Here is a 19,459-nt window from a genome sequence, read left to right as displayed (position 1 = left end):
GCAAAATGAATTCTTAAATAAAACCATGTTATGTGTATATATAAATATACTACAGGAAACTTCACCTTTATGCATAGGTAGAAAGAACCTATCAAATAAAAGTAAATAGACAAGTGAAAGGAAATCGAATGAAGTACACAAAGGAGAATGGGAGAGAGGAATGAGATCTGAGAGAAAAGGTGCAGGGAAAAGGAGGAGGAATCATAAATTGCAATGGAATTCCATGCATGTATGAGTTTGTCGGGATAAACCCAACTATTATGTATAACTAAAATGCTCTAATGAAAAAAAATAAAAATAAAATGATACACATATAGCAATTGAGGGCTGACATCATACTCAAAGATTGTACCTTGAGATGATGTCTAAGCCTGGGGAATGGTTCCATGTACATTCAAAATGAAGAGGCTTATATCATGAATCATCTTACTTAATACTTACAATTTTCCCCTATAAATTTCAATGGCAACCAAATCCTTGATTTAACTTGGGTTCTTTTGGGATCACAAACAATAAGAAGATTAAAGCCAAAAAAGATAAATTAACAATTTAGCCTTGAAAAAAACCCCAAATTTAGTGGCTATATATCCTTTAAATGGATTAAAAGAAATGAGGGATTAGGGGGAAAAAAAAAGAATTAAAAACAGGGATTTTTTGAAAAATAAACAGGGAAAGCCAGGTGTGGTTGCACACACCAGTAATCCCAGCTACTTAGAAGGATAAGGCAGGAAGTTTGAGGCCAGCCTGGGCAACTCAGCAACACTCTATCTCAAAAGAGCTGGGACTGTGGGTTCAGAGATAGAGTGCTTCTAGGTTTGATCTCTAGTACAGAAAGAAAAGAAGGGAATGAAAGAAAAAATACAAAGGGGAAAAAGAATAATAAAGTATGTAAAAGTTCATAAACAGGTTAACATAAGAATAAGGTCAGGCACAATGGTGCATGGCTAGAATGCCAGCAACTTGGGAGGCTGAGGTAGGAGGATCACAAGTTAGAGGCCAGCCTTAGTAATTTAGCAAAGCTCCTAGGAAACTTAGTCTGTCTCAAAATTAAACAAACAAACAAACAAAAAAAAAAAACAAATAAAAATAAAATGCCTGGGAATGTAGATCAGTGGTAAAGTGTCCTTGGTTTCAAGTCCCAGTAAGTGTACACACACACACACACACACACACAGAAGAATAAGAGAATGAGACAAGTGTTCAATCCCAGCACCAACCCTCAACACATACACAAAGAATGAAAAAACCAAAACAGATGTTTATCTAATTTGACAACCAATGAATGCTGGATCACCCATGTGAACTGGGGGAATGATGGAGACACTGTACCACAGTAGGACAGAGATAACACCTGTATTTTATAATCAGGTTTAGTGAGTTCAGTGAGACACACTAGAGAAAAACAACTAATAATTACAGGACTAGAACAACAGACATACCTAGAAAAGATTAAAAGCTACAGATTAATCTTTAAAAGATTAAAGCTACAATGCATGGCCTAGCAATGACTAAGTGGAAATATATGAATAGTCAACACTTTCATGAAGTTGTAAAACCCAAGCCAGGCAGGCATGGGGGAGGGAAGGGAGAGTAGAGATGTGGTGTAAGGCCCAGCTATAATACAGGTGGATGAGAGGGAGTTCCAGGAGATGAGAGAGTGAAATGGAAAACAGGAAAATTTCTATAGAACAATTGGAAAAAGCTGGACCAATATTTGGAGGGTGGCGCTTTTCTCCCAAGAGAATGTGTGAAAGTTTAGTCCCTTGGGAGGGCTATAAGTTGACCCATTGGACATATGCCTTGTCATCTTGCTACTCGTTCTCATTATATGTAAGCATGTGAGACAGGTCTAATAGAAACAAAAACAAGGGAATTTATCATAACAACCCTCACTAAACAGAATTAAATGCAAAGATATCCCCATGCTAAAAACATATTTACTAAACAAGTGGGCCAGATAGAATACATGCTCACCTATGGGCTCTCAATCATAAGACATTAAGTTTTTCCTGACATTTTAGGCTGACTAACCTCTTCCTTGTCCATAAATGGTTCTAGGGATCTCTCAGAGCTAAATAAATCTTGAAGCAAAGGAAAATGCCAGACAAACAGCTAAAACTATTGTTCTCTAACACACACACATACACACACACACACACACAGCAAAACTTGAGTTCACACAAAAAAAATTAATTTCAATCTTGCTGTCCCATATCTCTAAGGAATATTCCAGGAGCTTCTAATTTACAAGAGAATCACAAGCCTCCCCCAGATCAAATTATTTTGGAATTCAGAGTCTCTCTCTAGCCCTCAGATGGAAAAGGAATTAACTTTTATTCCTTTTGCTATGGGTTAGAGGCCTAGTACTTTGGTTCTTTGTGGCAGGAGGTCCTTACCTCCACAGGACAAATTATGTGAACCTTGCAAGCATAATATAGGCCACTCTGCAAACCTGCTTATCATTTTGACCATTCAAGTAAACAAAACAACAAGAGGAACTATTTCTTAAGAAAGCATAGCCAAACCTAAGACAGGCAAGACAGGAAGGGAAATACAAATGTTAGACCTCCCCAGGTGATCCCACATAGCCTCAGTCTTAAATATTACCTATGACTGATTCCAAAATACATATTTAGTCACAATCTTTCTCCTGAATTCCAAACCCTGCTGCCTGGGCAACATTTCACTTAATGTCTGATATTCCCAATTTTCTTGCTTCTACCTTTCTCAGTGTTTTGTACTGACCCCCAACAGAAGCCAGAGGGGCATATGTGAAACCCAAGCTAAGGTGAACATGGTAGTGTGTGGCTATAGTCCTAGCACTTGGGATGCTGAGGTCAGAGAATCGCTTGAGCCTGGGAGTTTGAGGCTGGCCTGGAGACACAATGAGAATTTATCTCAATTTATCTCAATAACAAACATACAAAACCCAAGCTAGACCATGTTACTCATCTGTCAAATTCTTCCAAATTCTCCATTTCCTATGGCTTACTTAGCCTTGCATGCTCTGCTTCTGTGACACATACCTCTTACCAGTCTTCCCTCATTGATTCTGCCTACCTACTCTGGGCTTCTGGCTATTGCTTGATTATGCCAAGCATGTTCTCACCCCAGGGCTTTGCACTTATCGCCTCAGCTTGGAATGCTCTTGTCAGATAGACACTTGGCTCATGTCCTTGCTTTCTTCAAATCTTGGCTCAAATATCACAGTATCAGAGAGGCTTTACCACCCACATAAAACAGCAACCCTGATCACTCTGCCACTCCTTATTTGCTATATGTCTCTTTGTAACATTCATATTAAATAGTTCTTTAAATTTTGTTCATCTTATCCCCTACCTTTACTAGAAATATAATTTTTAATAATTATGAGGACAGGAATGGAACTTCATTGTGTTGCATGCTGAATCCTACTGCCTAAAACAATGCCAGGCCCTTGAATGATGCTCATTAAACATCTGTTGAACGAATGATTTCATGCACTAGAAATAAGACTTCCTTCTACTGATGAGATCTAAATTCATTATGTAAAATAATTAATTACAATATAATGTGATTAACTTGAGTAGGGGAGGGAACTGGAAAGGAATGTGACACCTGAATGGGGTTTTGATAGGCAAATAAGTTTACCAGAAGAAAGAGGTGGCTCACAGGACAATCTATGCTGAGGGAACAGTTAACCCAATAGTGTGAAATGGCATGGTGTATTAAAAACAAAAAAACAAAAGTCAATCATTTATTTCTGGAACATAAATTTTAGAAGGGAAAGTAGTCTGGAAATTAGGCTGGAAAAGCAGATAAAGAACACAAATTAAGGGCCTTATATGTAATGTAAAGGCGCTTACACTCTATTTTATAGATGATGGAGAATCCCTAAGAGTTTTGGGTGAAGGAATGGCATGATTAATAAAGAAGGATATGGCTCAGTATGGTGATGCACATCTGTAATCCCAGCCTGGGAGGCTGAGACAGAATTTCAAGTTCAAGGCAGTCTTGGCAATTTAGCAAGACCTGTCTCTAAATATGAAATAAAAAAGGCTACAGGCTGGGGTTGTAGCTCAGCAGTAGAGCACTTGCCTAACATGTTCGAGGCCCTGGGTTCGATCCTCAGCACCATATAAAAATAAATAAACAAAATAAAGGTATTGTGTCCAACTACAACTAAAAAATAAATGTTAAAAAAAAAAAAAAAAGGCTAGAGAGGTAGATATAGCTCAGTGGGAAAGCATCTCGGTTCAATTCCCTGTACAGGAAAGGTGGAGCAGGGTCGGGGGGGAAGGGAAGAGAGGAATAAAACAAAACAAAACAGAAGAAGGGGAGAAGAATAAAAACAAACTTAATAATCAGCACAGCAAAGAATGGATCTGGGTTAACAGGTATGGAGCTGGGGACTGAGACTGGAGCTCAAAAGATCAGCAAGGAGAAAGCAGTGAATCTGTACTCACACAGAACCTATATAAAATGCTTGAAAAACACAGCAGAAAACCAAGAAAAATAAGGACAAATTTCTACTATCTGATATGGCACTGAGTGAACTACCACATCAGAGAACCCACAAGAACAGGATCTACCACCACTGACAACCTACCCAGAGATGAGTGATTGATGATGTGCAACTATGCCTGCAGCAATCCTCAGGCATTGAAGCTCTATCCCACCTGGCTAACTGGTAACTGGTGGAGATTTAGAGGGCAAGAAAGGTAGAGCTGGATCTTATGAAGACAGGGAGTTAAATATATAGTAGACAATAAAGAGAGTGAACCCAGCCTAGAAATGGAGACTGAAAGATGCAGGATCTAGTTCCAGTTTTGGTTCTGTCACTTCAAGAATCTCCATCTGTACTTTTTGATTTGCATCCTTTGCATCCTCTTCACACATGTGGGGAATTTTGTTGTTGTTGTTGTTGTACGGGGGATTGAACCCAGGGCCTTGAGCAAGCAAGGCAAGTACTCTACACTAAGCTACTTACCCAGCCTTTTAATTTTTTTTTAAATCTTTATTTACTTAATTAATTTATTTTTTATGTAGTGCTGAGGATCGAACCCAGTACCTCATATGTGTGAAGCAAGTGTTCCACCACTAAGCCACAACCCCAGCCCCCAGCCTTTTAAATTTTTATTTTGAGAAAAGGTCCTGTTAAATTGCTGAGGCTAGCCTTGAATTTGTGATCCACCTGCCTCAGCCTCCATGCTGTTGGGATTACAGGTTTGTGCTGCCATGACTATATTTTAATTTTACTATTATTGGTGGTGCTGGCAATTGAACCAAGGGCCTTATGTATGCTAGGCAAGCTCTCTACCACTAAGCCACACCCCTTCCTGCAATTTTATTTCTTAGATTAGCAATCTCATTACTCTCTAACAAACTTTTGAAGTTCAGGATGTTAAAAAATGTGAGTTTTTCCAGTAGTGGAATAATGCATATAAATAATGAAATTATCGTCTTTTTATCTATTCAGTTACAGTTCCTAAAACAAATCTAGTGGGATTACTTGATTTTTTTTCCTCTAGTCTGTTTATTTAGAACAGTATCAGACACAGAGTAGACATTCATCAAATACTTGTTGAGTAAATGTGTAAGAAAGTTAAGCAGTGTATTATGTTCTCATTATAACTTACTGTATCTGCAGCAGTGAGATTAATACCCAGTCCTCCAGCTCTTGTGCTTAACAGGAACACAAAGATGTCATTCCTGCAGAAAAGGGAGGAACATGTTAAGAGGAAAAACTGAAAAGAAAAAAATAGAATGTGGGAAGAAAAGAGAGGTCTCTGAATACAGAACATGGAATCTAGTGCTGGAAAGAGTTTTGGTGGTTATCAAGGCCTGCTGATATTCCCTTAAAACACTACAGAAAGGTGCACTATTCCTAAAATAAAATGATGGGAATCACCTTCTAATTTGCACAGAAACTTGCTGCCCATCAATATCTAATTGCTCAGCACACAAGTAAAAACGTGTAGCAAATATACTAGAAAAATAATGCTACCATGAAGTAGAGACCTCTTTCTCTTTATGAACTAAGAGCAAATAAATCAGTATTCCCTGATCTTTTCCTTAGGAATCATGAATTCCAATACTTTGGAAACTTATGATCATTATAGCAAAGAACTCATTTTAAGATGAAGAATATAAGTCCCAGAAAAATGAACTGAAGTCAGGGACTAAGACCTAGTCTATGTCATCTATGTATAAAATTGAATTTGGGATTAATTCTTGATGATAAGCTATAATTAAAGGGCTTTTGGATGTATGCCAACACAGCTTTTGTGTGCATGTGCGCATGCACGCACGCGCGCGCGCGCGCACACACACACATACACACACACACAGAGTTAAAATTTTCTTCTATTTATACCCCAAGTCCTTTTAAAGAAACAGAATTACAAACAACCAATAGGTTACACCATCACTCATTCAGGCAACAAATAATTACTGAATACAGTATTTTCTAGGAACAAAGCTCATGCCAGATCACAAGAAACAGGATTCTGACTGTAAGATTTATCTTAAATAAGGAGGGGCTCAGCTATAGCCCAGTACTATATCTTAACATCATCATACACTTTCATGTTCTTATCCTAGATTATATTCAGAACATTTCTGAGGGGAAGGAACTGCATCATACCACTAAGTAAACCTGAAAATCCACTAAATCAAGTTGCCAATCCCCGTTCTTCCTATCTGTAGTGAGGAATACAACTAGATATTCATTCAGATCAGGGTTAAACTGCAGGTCACACTTATTCTTGGTCATGAAATAAGTTTGGTGGATCTGGATGCATTTAAAAAAATAAAGACTAGATTAAAAAAATTTTCTAGTGCATCACAGCCACAAGGGTACCATTCTGTAAAGTTTTAGATATGGTATATAGGTACTAAATCACAATGTAAGACAAATATTATTATGAGGTTTTAGAAAAAAAATAAAAAAATACTGACATCAGGATGTTCTCATCCCTTCAGCCTATTCTTCCTTAGTGAAGTCACTTGACTGCAGAAATCAGGATGTCATGAATATAACTGAAGTGACTAACTAATGACATCAACATCAAATATGAATATCAGTGAAGGAATGAACTATTTTGAAATAAGCATCCTGATTAATCATTAAGTTGGTCATGATAGAAATTAAATACAACTTTCCTAGAGGGAGGCATGGATTATAAAATGTCTGTAGAGTTTGGTATTCCTAGGAAAGTTCTACTGTTGGGTGTGTGTGGGGGAGCAGTGCACAGGAGTGCTGGGGATTGAAGCCAGAGGCATTTTAGCACCGAGTTTCATTCCCAGCTCTTTTTAGTTTGAGGCAGGGTTTCCCTGAGTTTTCTAAGCTGGCCTTGAACTTACGATCCTTCTGCTTCAGCCTCTGGAGTTGCTGGGATTATAGGTATGTGCTACCATACCTGGCCTGCTTTATCCTTGAAATCTTTTGAAGAACTTTTTTTTGGGGTTTGTTTCTTTTTTTTCTTTTTCTTTTTTTAATCACTGTTGCTTCTATAGAGTTGGGGACTGAACCCTGGATTCCACAAAAGTTAAGCATATACTCTACCCAACTAAGCTAAAACCCTAACCCCTAACCTTGAATTTCACAATAAAGTTTTCAAAAAAATTTTACTGAATTTACATTCTCTTTTATGATTGAATTATACAGAGAAAAAAACTTTTTAGGGCCCTATTAGTGTCTCTCTCACTCTGGCACCGAGATTATTGCATATATCTTCTTCTGCTTTGGTAAGTACAGAGGCAGGGGGTGAGAGGCTTCTCTAATACTTGTGTGAGAGGTGACAGTCTTCCAATGGCTAGGAATTTTTTTCGGTAATTAAGAAGCCCAGCATAAGAACATGGGTCAGAGTGGGATGAGGGAAACACTGGAATGGAACAAGGTAGACGTGTGGAAGCAGAAAGAAAGGCCATTTCCCACAGTCTAAGGGAAATCAGTTGGAGATGTAGTAGCCACTTACAAATAGGGCTATAAACATAAAAATACTGGTCAACGCAATGTAGATAAAAAGAATTCTAAAAAAATTAGAAATATAATGGTAGAAAAGGCTTCTTTTAGATACAATTATGTATTGAATTATGTATTGAGAAGATGCCCTTTGATGATGTACATGTATGCTACAAAGACTGGCTGCATTCAATGTTATTTTATTGTACTGTTGTGGAAAATAAGAATTATAGAAGTTTTGGGTTGGTATAATCAAAGATATCAGCTTCCATTCTGGATTATTTATAACAAAAATATATAGATTAAACTGCTGAGAAGTTCTATTATTCTTAATAAATCCAGTATTTATAATGTGAGTTAATGTTTTGAGAATTATGATTAAATAGAAGAAAACAAAATTCTGGAAGGCAATGGGGGTGGTCTGGGTGCCCTCTAGAGGCTGAAAAGGAATCTCTCTCAGGGTTTCTGTTGAAAGAGGCCTTAGGTTAGGCGCCTATGAAACCAACATGTTAGGTCTCACTCTCACATCTTTAAGGAAGACTCTCAACCAAAGTGTCCAGGCAGTGCTAGTTACCAAAGACTACAGTAAAGGCTTGTTGACTGACTTAAAAAGAACCAGAATGAAAGAAGATATTGGAGCTTTATAACACTCTTACCAAAAAAGAGAAACCCATGCTACAGCCACTTTTTCTCATATTTTCGAAAGGGTCATCTTGAATGGTCAGAAAATCATGGTAGGGGGAATAAGTAGGGGATCCACTTGAAAAAAGTTCATGGGGTGAGTAAGTGAAGTAAGGGCCAAGGCACCAGAGTGCAAACACCTTGTGAATGGCTTCTAGGATCATGCTCTGGTCACATGTTCTGAATGTTGCCCAGTCAGGACATCCTGGCCAAACAGTCTTTAGTCTCAGTCAGACTTTTTCCTGGAAGGATCCCTCATAAATAAATCTTGTATGAAGGGAATGTAAATGGCTTTTTATAGGAGTTCTTGTTTACTCTGGCTGACCTTTGAGCCACAGGGCTTTCCAGTTGAAACTACACTTTTTTCTTTTTGATGTCTTTTCATTAATAATAATAAAAATATTTGGCAAGACATGGCTTTTTGTTTTCAAAAACACCTGCCCTTTTCTGTATACTGGGCTACCACTGCATAAGCTGAGAGGGGCTGGGGTTGTGGCTCAGCGGTAGAGCACTCGCCTAGTACGCGCGAGGCCCTGGGTTCGATCCTCAGCACCACGTAAAAATAAATAAAATAAAGCCACTGTGACCAACTACAACAAACAAACAAACAAACAAATAAATAAAATGTATAAGCTGAGAACTCCTTCCTGATTTGGAGGGGTCAGTTTAATAACCTTCTGGTCAGCAGAGGCATATTCAGAGAACATACATGAAAAGCAGATTATTTCTGAGCCATAGCCTCAACTCTAAGAATCTAGCTAATAATGCACAAATAGACCAGAAGGCACAAATAGTCTCTTTTTTCCTCCTAATCCTAGATATAGGGTGAAATGATGGTAACCAGATGTTGAATCATAAATTATCTGCTTTGATAATTAAATAACTCATAAATAACTCATTATTATATTAGTAATTTTCAGTTATAGAGCCTGGAGGCTCAAGTAAGTTTTCCCAGTTAACGATGTGCAAATATTTTTACTAAGCAGAGACAGTACAATTTAGTGGTAAAAATACTTTTTTTTTTTTTTAAGAGCTAAGTTTTCTAAAACTACTATGCATTTCCAGGACTGCCCAAATAAGTGTTTCACAAATTAATCAAGAGACTGTAGATGTAATAAATTAGATATATCTACTCTTTTTTGTTTTTTCCATTAAAAGGTTGTAGCAGGGCTGGGGTTGTAGCTCAGTGGTAAAGCGCTTGCCTAGCACGTGTGAGGAACTGGGTTCAATCCTCAGCACCACATAAAAATAAATATATAAAATAAAGATATTGTGTCATCTACAACTTAAAAAATTAAAAAAATAAAAGGTTAAAGCCCAGTTTTCTGGAAATGAATTGGTTACAAGAACAGCTCTACAACTTGGAAGCCCAATCTAGCTCTGATTAGAGTCTAAATCAATAGAATTTTTCTGCAAAGCAACTATCTGCATAGAATCTTAAAGGCTTATCCCTTCACCTAGTGATTTCCTTGTTTGAATCTATGAAAAGAAAATAATTTGAAATAGTGACAAAGTTTTATATGCAAAGATATGGTCTTAAAAGTAAGAAGATAAAGTAAAAAGCGTCTGGGAATGTAGGCTAGTGGTAAAGTACCCCAGGTTCAAACCCATAGTACCAAAATATATATAATAATGATTGCAAAGAACTTTAAAAGATATGTGAAAAATGAGATCCTTAAATGAACACTATACTAGTGGGAAGTAAACGGAGAACTGGTTAAATAACTATTACTTAATGGCTTTTCTTATAACAATGTATAAACCTCATACAACATACCAATAATGTGTCTATGTGATGAGAAAAGAAAGACTTCCTAGGGAACTGCATACTCTATAATAAACTTATTTATTTATGGTACTGAGGCACTTTACCATTGAGCTACATTCCAGTCTTTTCAATTTTTTATTTTGAGACAGTTGCCACAACAAGGTGGGCTAACAGGCACTGCTATACTTATAAGTTTCAAATCAATTCTGGAATCTGATTACTTCTGCTAAGTAAGAAATTGTGTCAGTCTATCTCCATAGCTACTCCAAGGCAACAAACTGAAATAGTTTCAAAGTGGATCTTCCCTTCCACTGTTGGCTGAACAGCCATCTGGAATTCTTGTGTTCAGTTTTAACTTAGGAGTTATCAGCCTAACTGGGTATATACTGTAAACCAAAACATCAGGCTGTGACTCTTCACCTCCATTGTAAAGGACAGCAAAAATGGCAATGGCAAAAATTCTGAATCAGAAGAGGCATTTTTGTTGAGCTATGGATGTCTTCTATCTTAAACTGTTTTATATTTGAGTTAAACCATGTTCTAAAACACAAATAAAATTAAAAATTGTAACATAAATATAAATGGCTATGTGCTTAATTTTCTTCCCAAGAATTAATAATTATTAGTTAATTGGCCATACAATTAAAGGTCAGAAAGTTAAAACTATTCTGATTTTGACATTAAGATCTACTTTATTTTTCAATTCTCCAGGTTTAAAGAAGAAAATTAGGGTGAAGTTCAGCAGATCTGTCATCAGTGAAGTTTGGCTTTCTCTGTGGAGAAAGCAGTAACCATACTCTGCTTACTTAAGAACCAGCACTTAGGATAATTATGGCTCTGTAAACCATCAGCATTCAGCAGGTGGTATTTGAAATTTCATAGGCTCATTAGCAGGTGGGAGAGGTTCTGTGACTAAGAGCCACTGGCTGATTGTAAACTACTGCAATTTATTAAATTGCCATCAATGCTTGAAGAAAGCATGAAAAGGAAAGATATTTTCCCTTAAACTCATACAAAATGAAATGCAAAAATAAACTAAAACTCAATACAAGCTGGGCACAGAGGTGCACATCTGTAATTCCAGTGACTAGGGAGGCTAAGGAATGAGAATTTCAAGTTTGAGGCCAGCTTTAGCAACTTATCAAGACCCTGTCTCAAAAAAAAAAAAAAAAAAAAAAAAAGAGGGCAAAAGCCCTCACCTGAGTTAAATCCCCAGTATAAAAAATTCAAGGCTGAGGCAGGAGGATCACAAGTTCAAAATTATCCTCAGCAACTTAGCAAGACCATCTCTCAAAATAAAAGATAAAAAAGGGCTGGAAATGTGGCTCAGTGGATAAGTGCCCTTGGGTCCAATGGGGGGGGGGGGGCTGGGAAAAGGGGAAAATCAACCCTAAGTCCACAGAGTAAAGCTGGCTGGCTATTGTTAACATTCAGGAATACATCCTACAGCCCTGTGGACTTTTTTCCTACATACACATCATCCACTGAGGAGGATCTTCATTCACATTCAGAAATCCTTTTGTAACCCAAATAAATAGGCACTGGCATGGTAAGAAGGCATATTTAAAATAAAAATGACCAGGTGGATATTCTCATTTTCTCTTTTACTCAGACACATAAATATGAAACACTATAAGCAAATATAGCAACCTCTAAATGGCAAGTACTTTACTGTGATTGCTTAACAATCTAAGATAAAATGGTATTTCTTTTTAACTCACCATTTCAAAATCAAAACAAGAATTTTTGTAATTTCTATTAACCTTACCTGTTCTGAAAATCAGCAACCATGTCCCGCCTCTCTGAGATCTTGGATGAGCCATCAAGCCTCATGTAGGTATGCTTCCTGTAAACCATATATTCCTATCAACCAAGAGAAAATGATATAGTAAGTCTGATGCAAACTACTGCATTATAATTCTCACAAACATCTACCCACCTTCTACTTCATCCATACACTTACCGAATGTAAGTCATTATATCCAGTATGGGGAGAAAGCAATCCCCAAAGAACAAGATATTAATTGTATGAGTTTACTGCCATTATATGGGAATCAAAAACAAACTGCACCCTCAAATTCAACATGGAACCTAATTTTATTCCTACAGATTTCAGTAGACTTTACTAAGAAAAAAATTTCCAAGTGAAAAAAAAAAAAAAAAAAAAAAAAAACAAAAACCCTCAAAATGAAATACCCAGGGGTTGGGGATATAGCTCAGTTGGTAGCGTGCTTGTCTAGCACATACAAAGCAGTGGATTCAACCCCAGCACCACAAAAGGAAAAAAAAAAAGAAAAGAAATACCCAAATCAAAATGGCTTTCAGTTACCAACCAGATGTTTTTCACAGATAGGAACATATACTGTTTTCTTTCAGTGATTAAGGTTCACACTAGAAATTGAAGAAGACAGCAGAAATCCCATGTTCATGGAGAGGCAGAATTTTAATATTGTTAAAATGGCCTTACTAACAAAAGCAATATACAGATTCAATGCAATCTCCATTAAAATACCAATGGCATTCTTCACAAACTAGAAAAAACACTCCCAAAATTTATTTGGAAGAATAAAAGACCCAGAATAGCCAAAGCAATTCTAAGCCAAAAAAGCAATGTGGGAGGCATCACGATATCTGACTTCCAATTATACTACAGAGCTACAGCAACAAAAACTGCATGGTACTGACATAAAACATAGACCAATAGAACAATGGCATAGAATAGAAGACACAGAGACAAACTGTTTATCTGTAGTCATCTGATCCTTCACAAAGGTGCTAAAAACCTCTACTGGAGAAAGAACAGCCTTTTAAACAAATGATGCTGGAAAAACTTGTTATCTTTATGTGGAAGAATGAAACTAGACCCTTACCTCTCACCCTACACCAACATCAACTCAAAATGGATCAAAGACCTAGGAATTAAGACCACAAAGTATGCGACTCCTAGAAGAATACGTAGGGTCAAGATTCCAACATACAGGTATAGGCAACAATGTTCTTAATAGGCCCCCTAACACTCAAGGAATAATGCCAGGAGTTAGTAAATAAGATGGCATCAAATTAAAAAGCTTCTGCACAGCAAAGGAAACAATTAGGAATGTAAAGACAGAACCTATAGGATGGGAAAAAAATCTTTGCTAGCTATTCTTCTGACAAAAGATTATAGTTTTGTGAGTTCTTTATTCTAGATATTAAACACCAAAAACCGAATAACCCTATTAATAAGGGGCAAATGAAAAATACAGTTTTCAAAAGAAGAACTACAAACGGCCAATAAATAAAATATATGAAAATACATTAAATTAAAATATATGAAAAATGGACAACATCATCAGCAATCAGGGAAATGCAAATCAAAACTACACTGAAATTTTATCTCATACTACTCAGAATGGAAGCCATCAAGAATACAAATAATAGGGCTGGGGATGTGGCTCAAGCGGTAGCGCGCTCGCCTGGCATGCGTGCGGCCCGGGTTCGATCCTCAGCACCACATACCAACAAAGATGTTGTGTCCGCCGAGAACTAAAAAAAAAAAAAAATATTAAAAAATTCTCTCTCTCTCTCTCACTCTCCTCTCTCACTCTCTCTTAAAAAAAAAAAAAAAAAAAAAAAGAATACAAATAATAATAAATGCTGCAGAGGATATGAAGAAAAGGGAACACTTTTACACTGTTTGTGAGATTATAAATTTGTACAGTCACTATTGAAATCAATATGGAAGTTCCTCGAAAGACTAGCAAGGAAATACCATATGACCCAGCTATACCACTCCTTGGTATTTATTCTCAAGTATTAAAGTTATCATACTATATTGATACATGCATACCCATGTTTATAGCAGCACAACTCACAATAGCCAAACTTTGGAACCACCTTAGATGGTATATATACACAAAGGATAAAGAAAATGTGATATACACACACATACACACACACAACAGAGTTTTATTCAGCCACAAATTTTTAAAAAACTTGTTATTTGGATGGATCTAGAGACCAATATGTTAAGTGAAATAAGCAAAATTCAGGTCAAGGATCATGTTTTCTATCATAGGTTGAAGCCAGAAAGAAACAAAGAAAAGAGGGTGGTGGGAGGGGGTAGGATCTCCTGAAAACCAACAGGAAATCAGTAGAGGAAAGAGGCAAGTGGACAGGAGGTTGGGAGGGAGAGGAGGAAGTGCTAGGGAGTGATAGTGGCCAAATTGTTTTGTTATATTGTGTGCATGTATGAATATGTAACAAATCCCACCATTATGTACAACGATAATGCACCAATTAAAAAAAAAAAAAAGATTCACATTATAGTGCCCACAACAACCCCACACAAGCAAATCCTGGCTGACCAACGTTTTTGAATTTATAGCCTCCTTATCAGAGCGAAACAGAAAACAAGATAATTTCTTGTCTGGCAGAGAATCTTCTTGACATCATCTATAAAAGGAATTACAACTTTAAGAACGGAGAGGAGGGGGCTGTGATTGTATATCGGTGGTAGAGCGCTTGGTTAGCATGTATGAGGCACTGGGTCCAGTCCTCAGCACCACATAAAAATAAAGGTATTGTGTCAATCTACAACTAAAAAAAGAAAAGACTTCAAGAGATGCAGTGGACAGAATGTCTTCCTATTTTTAGAATTTGCAATTCCTCTTATAGATGATGTTCAAATGAACACTGATTTCCTCTTTGTGACCTTCTGGTTGCATTGGTAATATTATAAATAGTCCACTGTGGAAAAGCCAATGCCTATTTATAAGCAAAAACAAGAGACAGTTATAGTAGTCCTTCCTTATACATGATTTCAGTTACCTGTGGTAAACCACTGCCTGTTAATATTAAATGGAAAATTCCAGAAATAAACAATTTATATGTTTTGAATAACTTGTACTATAGTTTACTGTTGTAATTATTCCATTTTATTACTAGCTCTTATTAATCTTACTAATTTATAAACTATCAAGTATGTACAGGCAAAAAATATGCATGGTATTTGATAAGATTAGGCACAAGATGAGGTTCTTAGAATGAATGTATCCTCCACAGATATGGGGGAGACTGTCCTTATCTAAAGGCCCCCCTTATCTAGAGGATACTTTAATCTATTTTAAAAAACTAAGCAAGTTTTTAAAAATTAGAGCATCATAAATAACTGGGTTCATTTTGACAAATTCATACATGTAAGAAATTTGATTTAAATTCCCATTCCCCTCCTTTCCTTCCCTCCTCCCTCTCTACTAAACTTTTTCTCTTCAACATATTATAAAGGTAGAATTCTCTTTGATGTCTTTAAATATGAATCAATATAATTTTGTTAAATTCATTATCTTCCCCCTTCCCTTCCTTCCTCCCTCCCTCTTAATTCTCCTTTTTCTGCTCTGATCTTCCCTCTATCTTTTTGCTATCTTATCTCTTCTCTGAGACTAAATATTTCTACTTTTGGGAAATGGTTATATTAGTCTCTGGGCTTAAATATTCTTTTACTAATATTCTCATATGTATTTTTGACATAAGGTTACTGAAGTTTGGTATGGCTAGTGCAGTGTATGTGGCAGCCTATTTTTTTTTATTGTTGGTTGTTCAAAACATCACATAGTTCTTGACATATCATATTTCACACTTTGATTCAAGTGGGTTATGAACTCCCATTTTTACCCCGTATACAGATTGCAGAATCACATCAGTTACACTTCCATTGATTTACATATTGCCATACTAGTGTCTGTTGTATTCTGCTGCCTTTCTTATCCTCTACTATCCCCCCTCCCCTCCCCTCCCCTCCCCTCTTCTCTCTCTACCCCCTCTACTGTAATTCATTTCTCCCCCTTGTATTATTTTTCCTTTTCCCCTCACTTCCTCTTGTATGTAATTTTGTATAACCCTGAGGGTCTCCTTCCATTTCCATGCAATTTCCCTTTTCTCTCGCTTTCCCTCCCACCTCTCATCCCTGTTTAATGTTAATCTTCTTCTCATGCTCTTCATCCCTTCAACAAATGGTGCTGGGAAAACTGGAAATCCATATGCATCAAAATGAAACTGAATCCCTTTCTCTCGCCATGCACAAAAGTTAACTCAAAATGGATCAAGGAGCTTGATATCAAATCAGAGACACAGCGTCTGATAGAAGAAAAAGTTGGCTACGATCTACATACTGTGGGGTCGGGCTCCAAATTCCTCAATAGGACACCCATAGCCAAGAGTTAATAACTAGAATCAACAAATGGGACTTACTCAAACTAAAAAGTTTTTTCTCAGCAAAAGAAACAATAAGAGAGGTAGATAGGGAGCCTACATCCTGGGAACAAATCTTTACTCCTCACACTTCAGATAGAGCCCTAATATCCAGAGTATACAAAGAACTCAAAAAATTAGACAATAAGATAACAAATAACCCAATCAACAAATGGGCCAAGGACCTGAACAGACACTTCTCAGAGGAGGACACACAATCAATCAACAAGTACATGAAAAAATGCTCAACATCGCTAGCAGTCAGAGAAATGCAAATCAAAACCACCCTAAGATACCATCTCACTCCAGTAAGATTGGCAGCCATTACGAAGTCAAACAACAACAAGTGCTGGCGAGGATGTGGGGAAAAGGGTACACTTGTTCATTGTTGGTGGGACTGCAAATTGGTGCAACCAATTTGGAAAGCAGTATGGAGATTTCTTAGAAAGCTAGGAATGGAACCACCATTTGACCCAGCTATTCCCCTTCTCAGTCTATTCCCTAAAGACCTAAAAAGAGCATGCTACAGGGACACTGCTACATCGATGTTCATAGCAGCACAATTCACAATAGCAAGACTGTGGAACCAACCTAGATGCCCTTCAATAGATGAATGGATAAAAAAAAATGTGGCATTTATACACAATGGAGTATTACTCTGCATTAAAAAATAACAAAATCATAGAATTTGGAGGGAAATGGATGGCATTAGAGTAGATTATGCTAAGTGAAGCCAGCCAATCCCTAAAAAACAAATGCCAAATGTCTTCTTTGATATGTGGCAGCCTATTAAGAGCAAATGATGTTCAACATCTCTAGCAATTAGAGAAATGCAAATTAAAACTACACTTGAGATTTAATCTCACTCCACTCAGAAAAAGTGTTGGTGAGGATGTAGAGAAAAGGATACACTAATACATTGCTGGTGGGACTGCAAATTGGTGCAATCACTCTGTAAAGCAGAATGGAGATTCCTCAGAAAACTTGAAATCAAACTACCATTTGGCCCAGCTATCCACTATCCCACTTCTCAGTTTATATCCAAAGTACTTAAAATCAACGTACTACAGGGACACAGCCACATCAATGTTTATAGCAGCTCAATTCACAACAGCTAAGCTATGGGACCCTTTAACAGATGAATGGATAAAGAAATATGGTATATACACAATGGAATATTACTCAACCATAAAAAAGAATGACTTTATGATATTTCCTGGAAAGTGGATGACCTGGAGACTATTATGCAAAGCAAAATAAGTCAATCCCCCAAAACCACAGGTCAGATGTTCTCTCTGATATGTGGATGCTAACACACAACAAGAGGAGGTGAAAAAGAATAGAAGTTCAGTAGATTAGACAAAGGAGAATGAGGGAGGGAGGGGAGACAGGAAATAGAAGACAGTGGAATGAATCTGACTTAACTTTCCTATGTGCACATATGAATATACCACAATAATATCCACATCATATATAACCACAGACTAGGATCCTAATTAGAATAAGACGCACTCCATGTTTGTATAAATATCTCAAAATGCACTCTAGTGTTATATATAACTAAAAATAACAACAAAGAGCAAATAATTGTAAAGAACTTGACAGAGGTCTTGGGCTAGGGTATTATTGAGTTGAAGCTGGTCAACCAACTACATTAGGGCACTGAGGCACATATATTTCATTGTGTTTTATGGTGTTTGTTTTAATTATTTTTTTCCCGTCTTGGGGTAGTTCCCTAATGGCTCTGATAATCAAATAGGGACAGAAAACATTCAACCAAAGTAAAATTTCAAGGTTACACTTAGTGGTAAAAGCCCTACAATTGGACTGGATTAATGGTAGAAGAGAAGGAATTCAGGATAGAAGATGAAAACAGTAGCATCCCACAAATTTAAATCTAACAAAAAAAAATAAGTAAATGGACATGCAAAAATCTGTTAAAAGCTGGATGGGGGAATATCTAATCTTCATACTATAGAAAAACACCTCAAAGACAACTCATAAGAAGCCCACTCATACCTTGGCAGCTAATCCAATCAGGAAATGCTGCAATCCAAGACAGCAAAATAAACAGACTATACCAGGACAGTTTACAGAGTCATCCATCCCACATTAAATCTAACAACAACAACAAAAAAAGGTTGGCTTCTTGCACAGACTTTTTTTTTTTTTTTTTTTTTTTTAAGTACTGGGGATTAAACCCAGGGCCTCAACCGAGTAGACAAGTGCTCTGCCAAGATCTCAAGATCTTTCCAAAAATTTCATTTTGATATACAACAAAAAAATTATTTTAATCTCTGCTACATGGCCCAGACTGGCCTTGAACTTGAAACCCTCTTTTCTCAGCCTCTTCAGTAGTTGGAATTACAAGTGTGTACACCTGTGCCTAGCTCACACAAGCACTCTGCTGCCTTTTAAACCAGATCTTCTAAACTCATGAAAGCACTAATAATAAATTTCTTTAAAAAAATTTGGAGGGTACTTGGGATTAAAACCATTAAAATCAGGGTGCTCTACACAGAAGTACATCCACAGTCCTTTTTATTTTTTTATATTGAGATATCATTTTCCTAAGTCGTGGAGGCCATCCTCAAAGTTGTGATCCCTTTGCTAGAATGGCTAAGATTATATCACCTGGCTTCTTGTAAATCTTGCTGCTCACATACTTAATATTTCAAGGTTAGCAAAACACCAGGGACATTAATTCTAGACCAACCCTGATTACAGAAAGCCTCTTACAGAGGCAACAGAAGTGAATCTTTCGTTTTTACTACTTCAAAACTTAGCTCTTAGAAGGGGAAAAATGGGATTTCAGAAGGCTTAAGATAAGATCCTAC

The 19,459-nt window shown here is 36.9% G+C and overlaps 1 protein-coding gene across 2 annotated transcripts in view; it reads right to left on the bottom strand.

Annotated features, from left to right (window-relative positions):
* INO80 (INO80 complex ATPase subunit) overlaps positions 1 to 19,459 on the bottom strand; it is a 137,550-nt gene that overhangs the window by 14,275 nt on the left and 103,816 nt on the right. For both annotated transcript variants that reach the window (XM_081293621.1, XM_081293620.1), the window contains exons 28-29: positions 12,163 to 12,257; positions 5,619 to 5,691 (exon numbers count right to left, since the gene is read on the bottom strand). In XM_081293621.1, coding sequence (XP_081149747.1) covers positions 5,619 to 5,691; positions 12,163 to 12,257 — 168 coding nt within the window. The remainder of the gene's footprint in view (positions 1 to 5,618; positions 5,692 to 12,162; positions 12,258 to 19,459) is intronic.

This window comes from Spermophilus citellus (assembly GCF_964194105.1).
Source record: "Spermophilus citellus genome assembly, chromosome: 4".
NCBI lineage: Eukaryota > Metazoa > Chordata > Mammalia > Rodentia > Sciuridae > Spermophilus > Spermophilus citellus.
The sequence above is the reverse complement of the archived record's forward strand: the minus strand, read 5'-3'. Positions and strand labels throughout refer to the sequence as shown.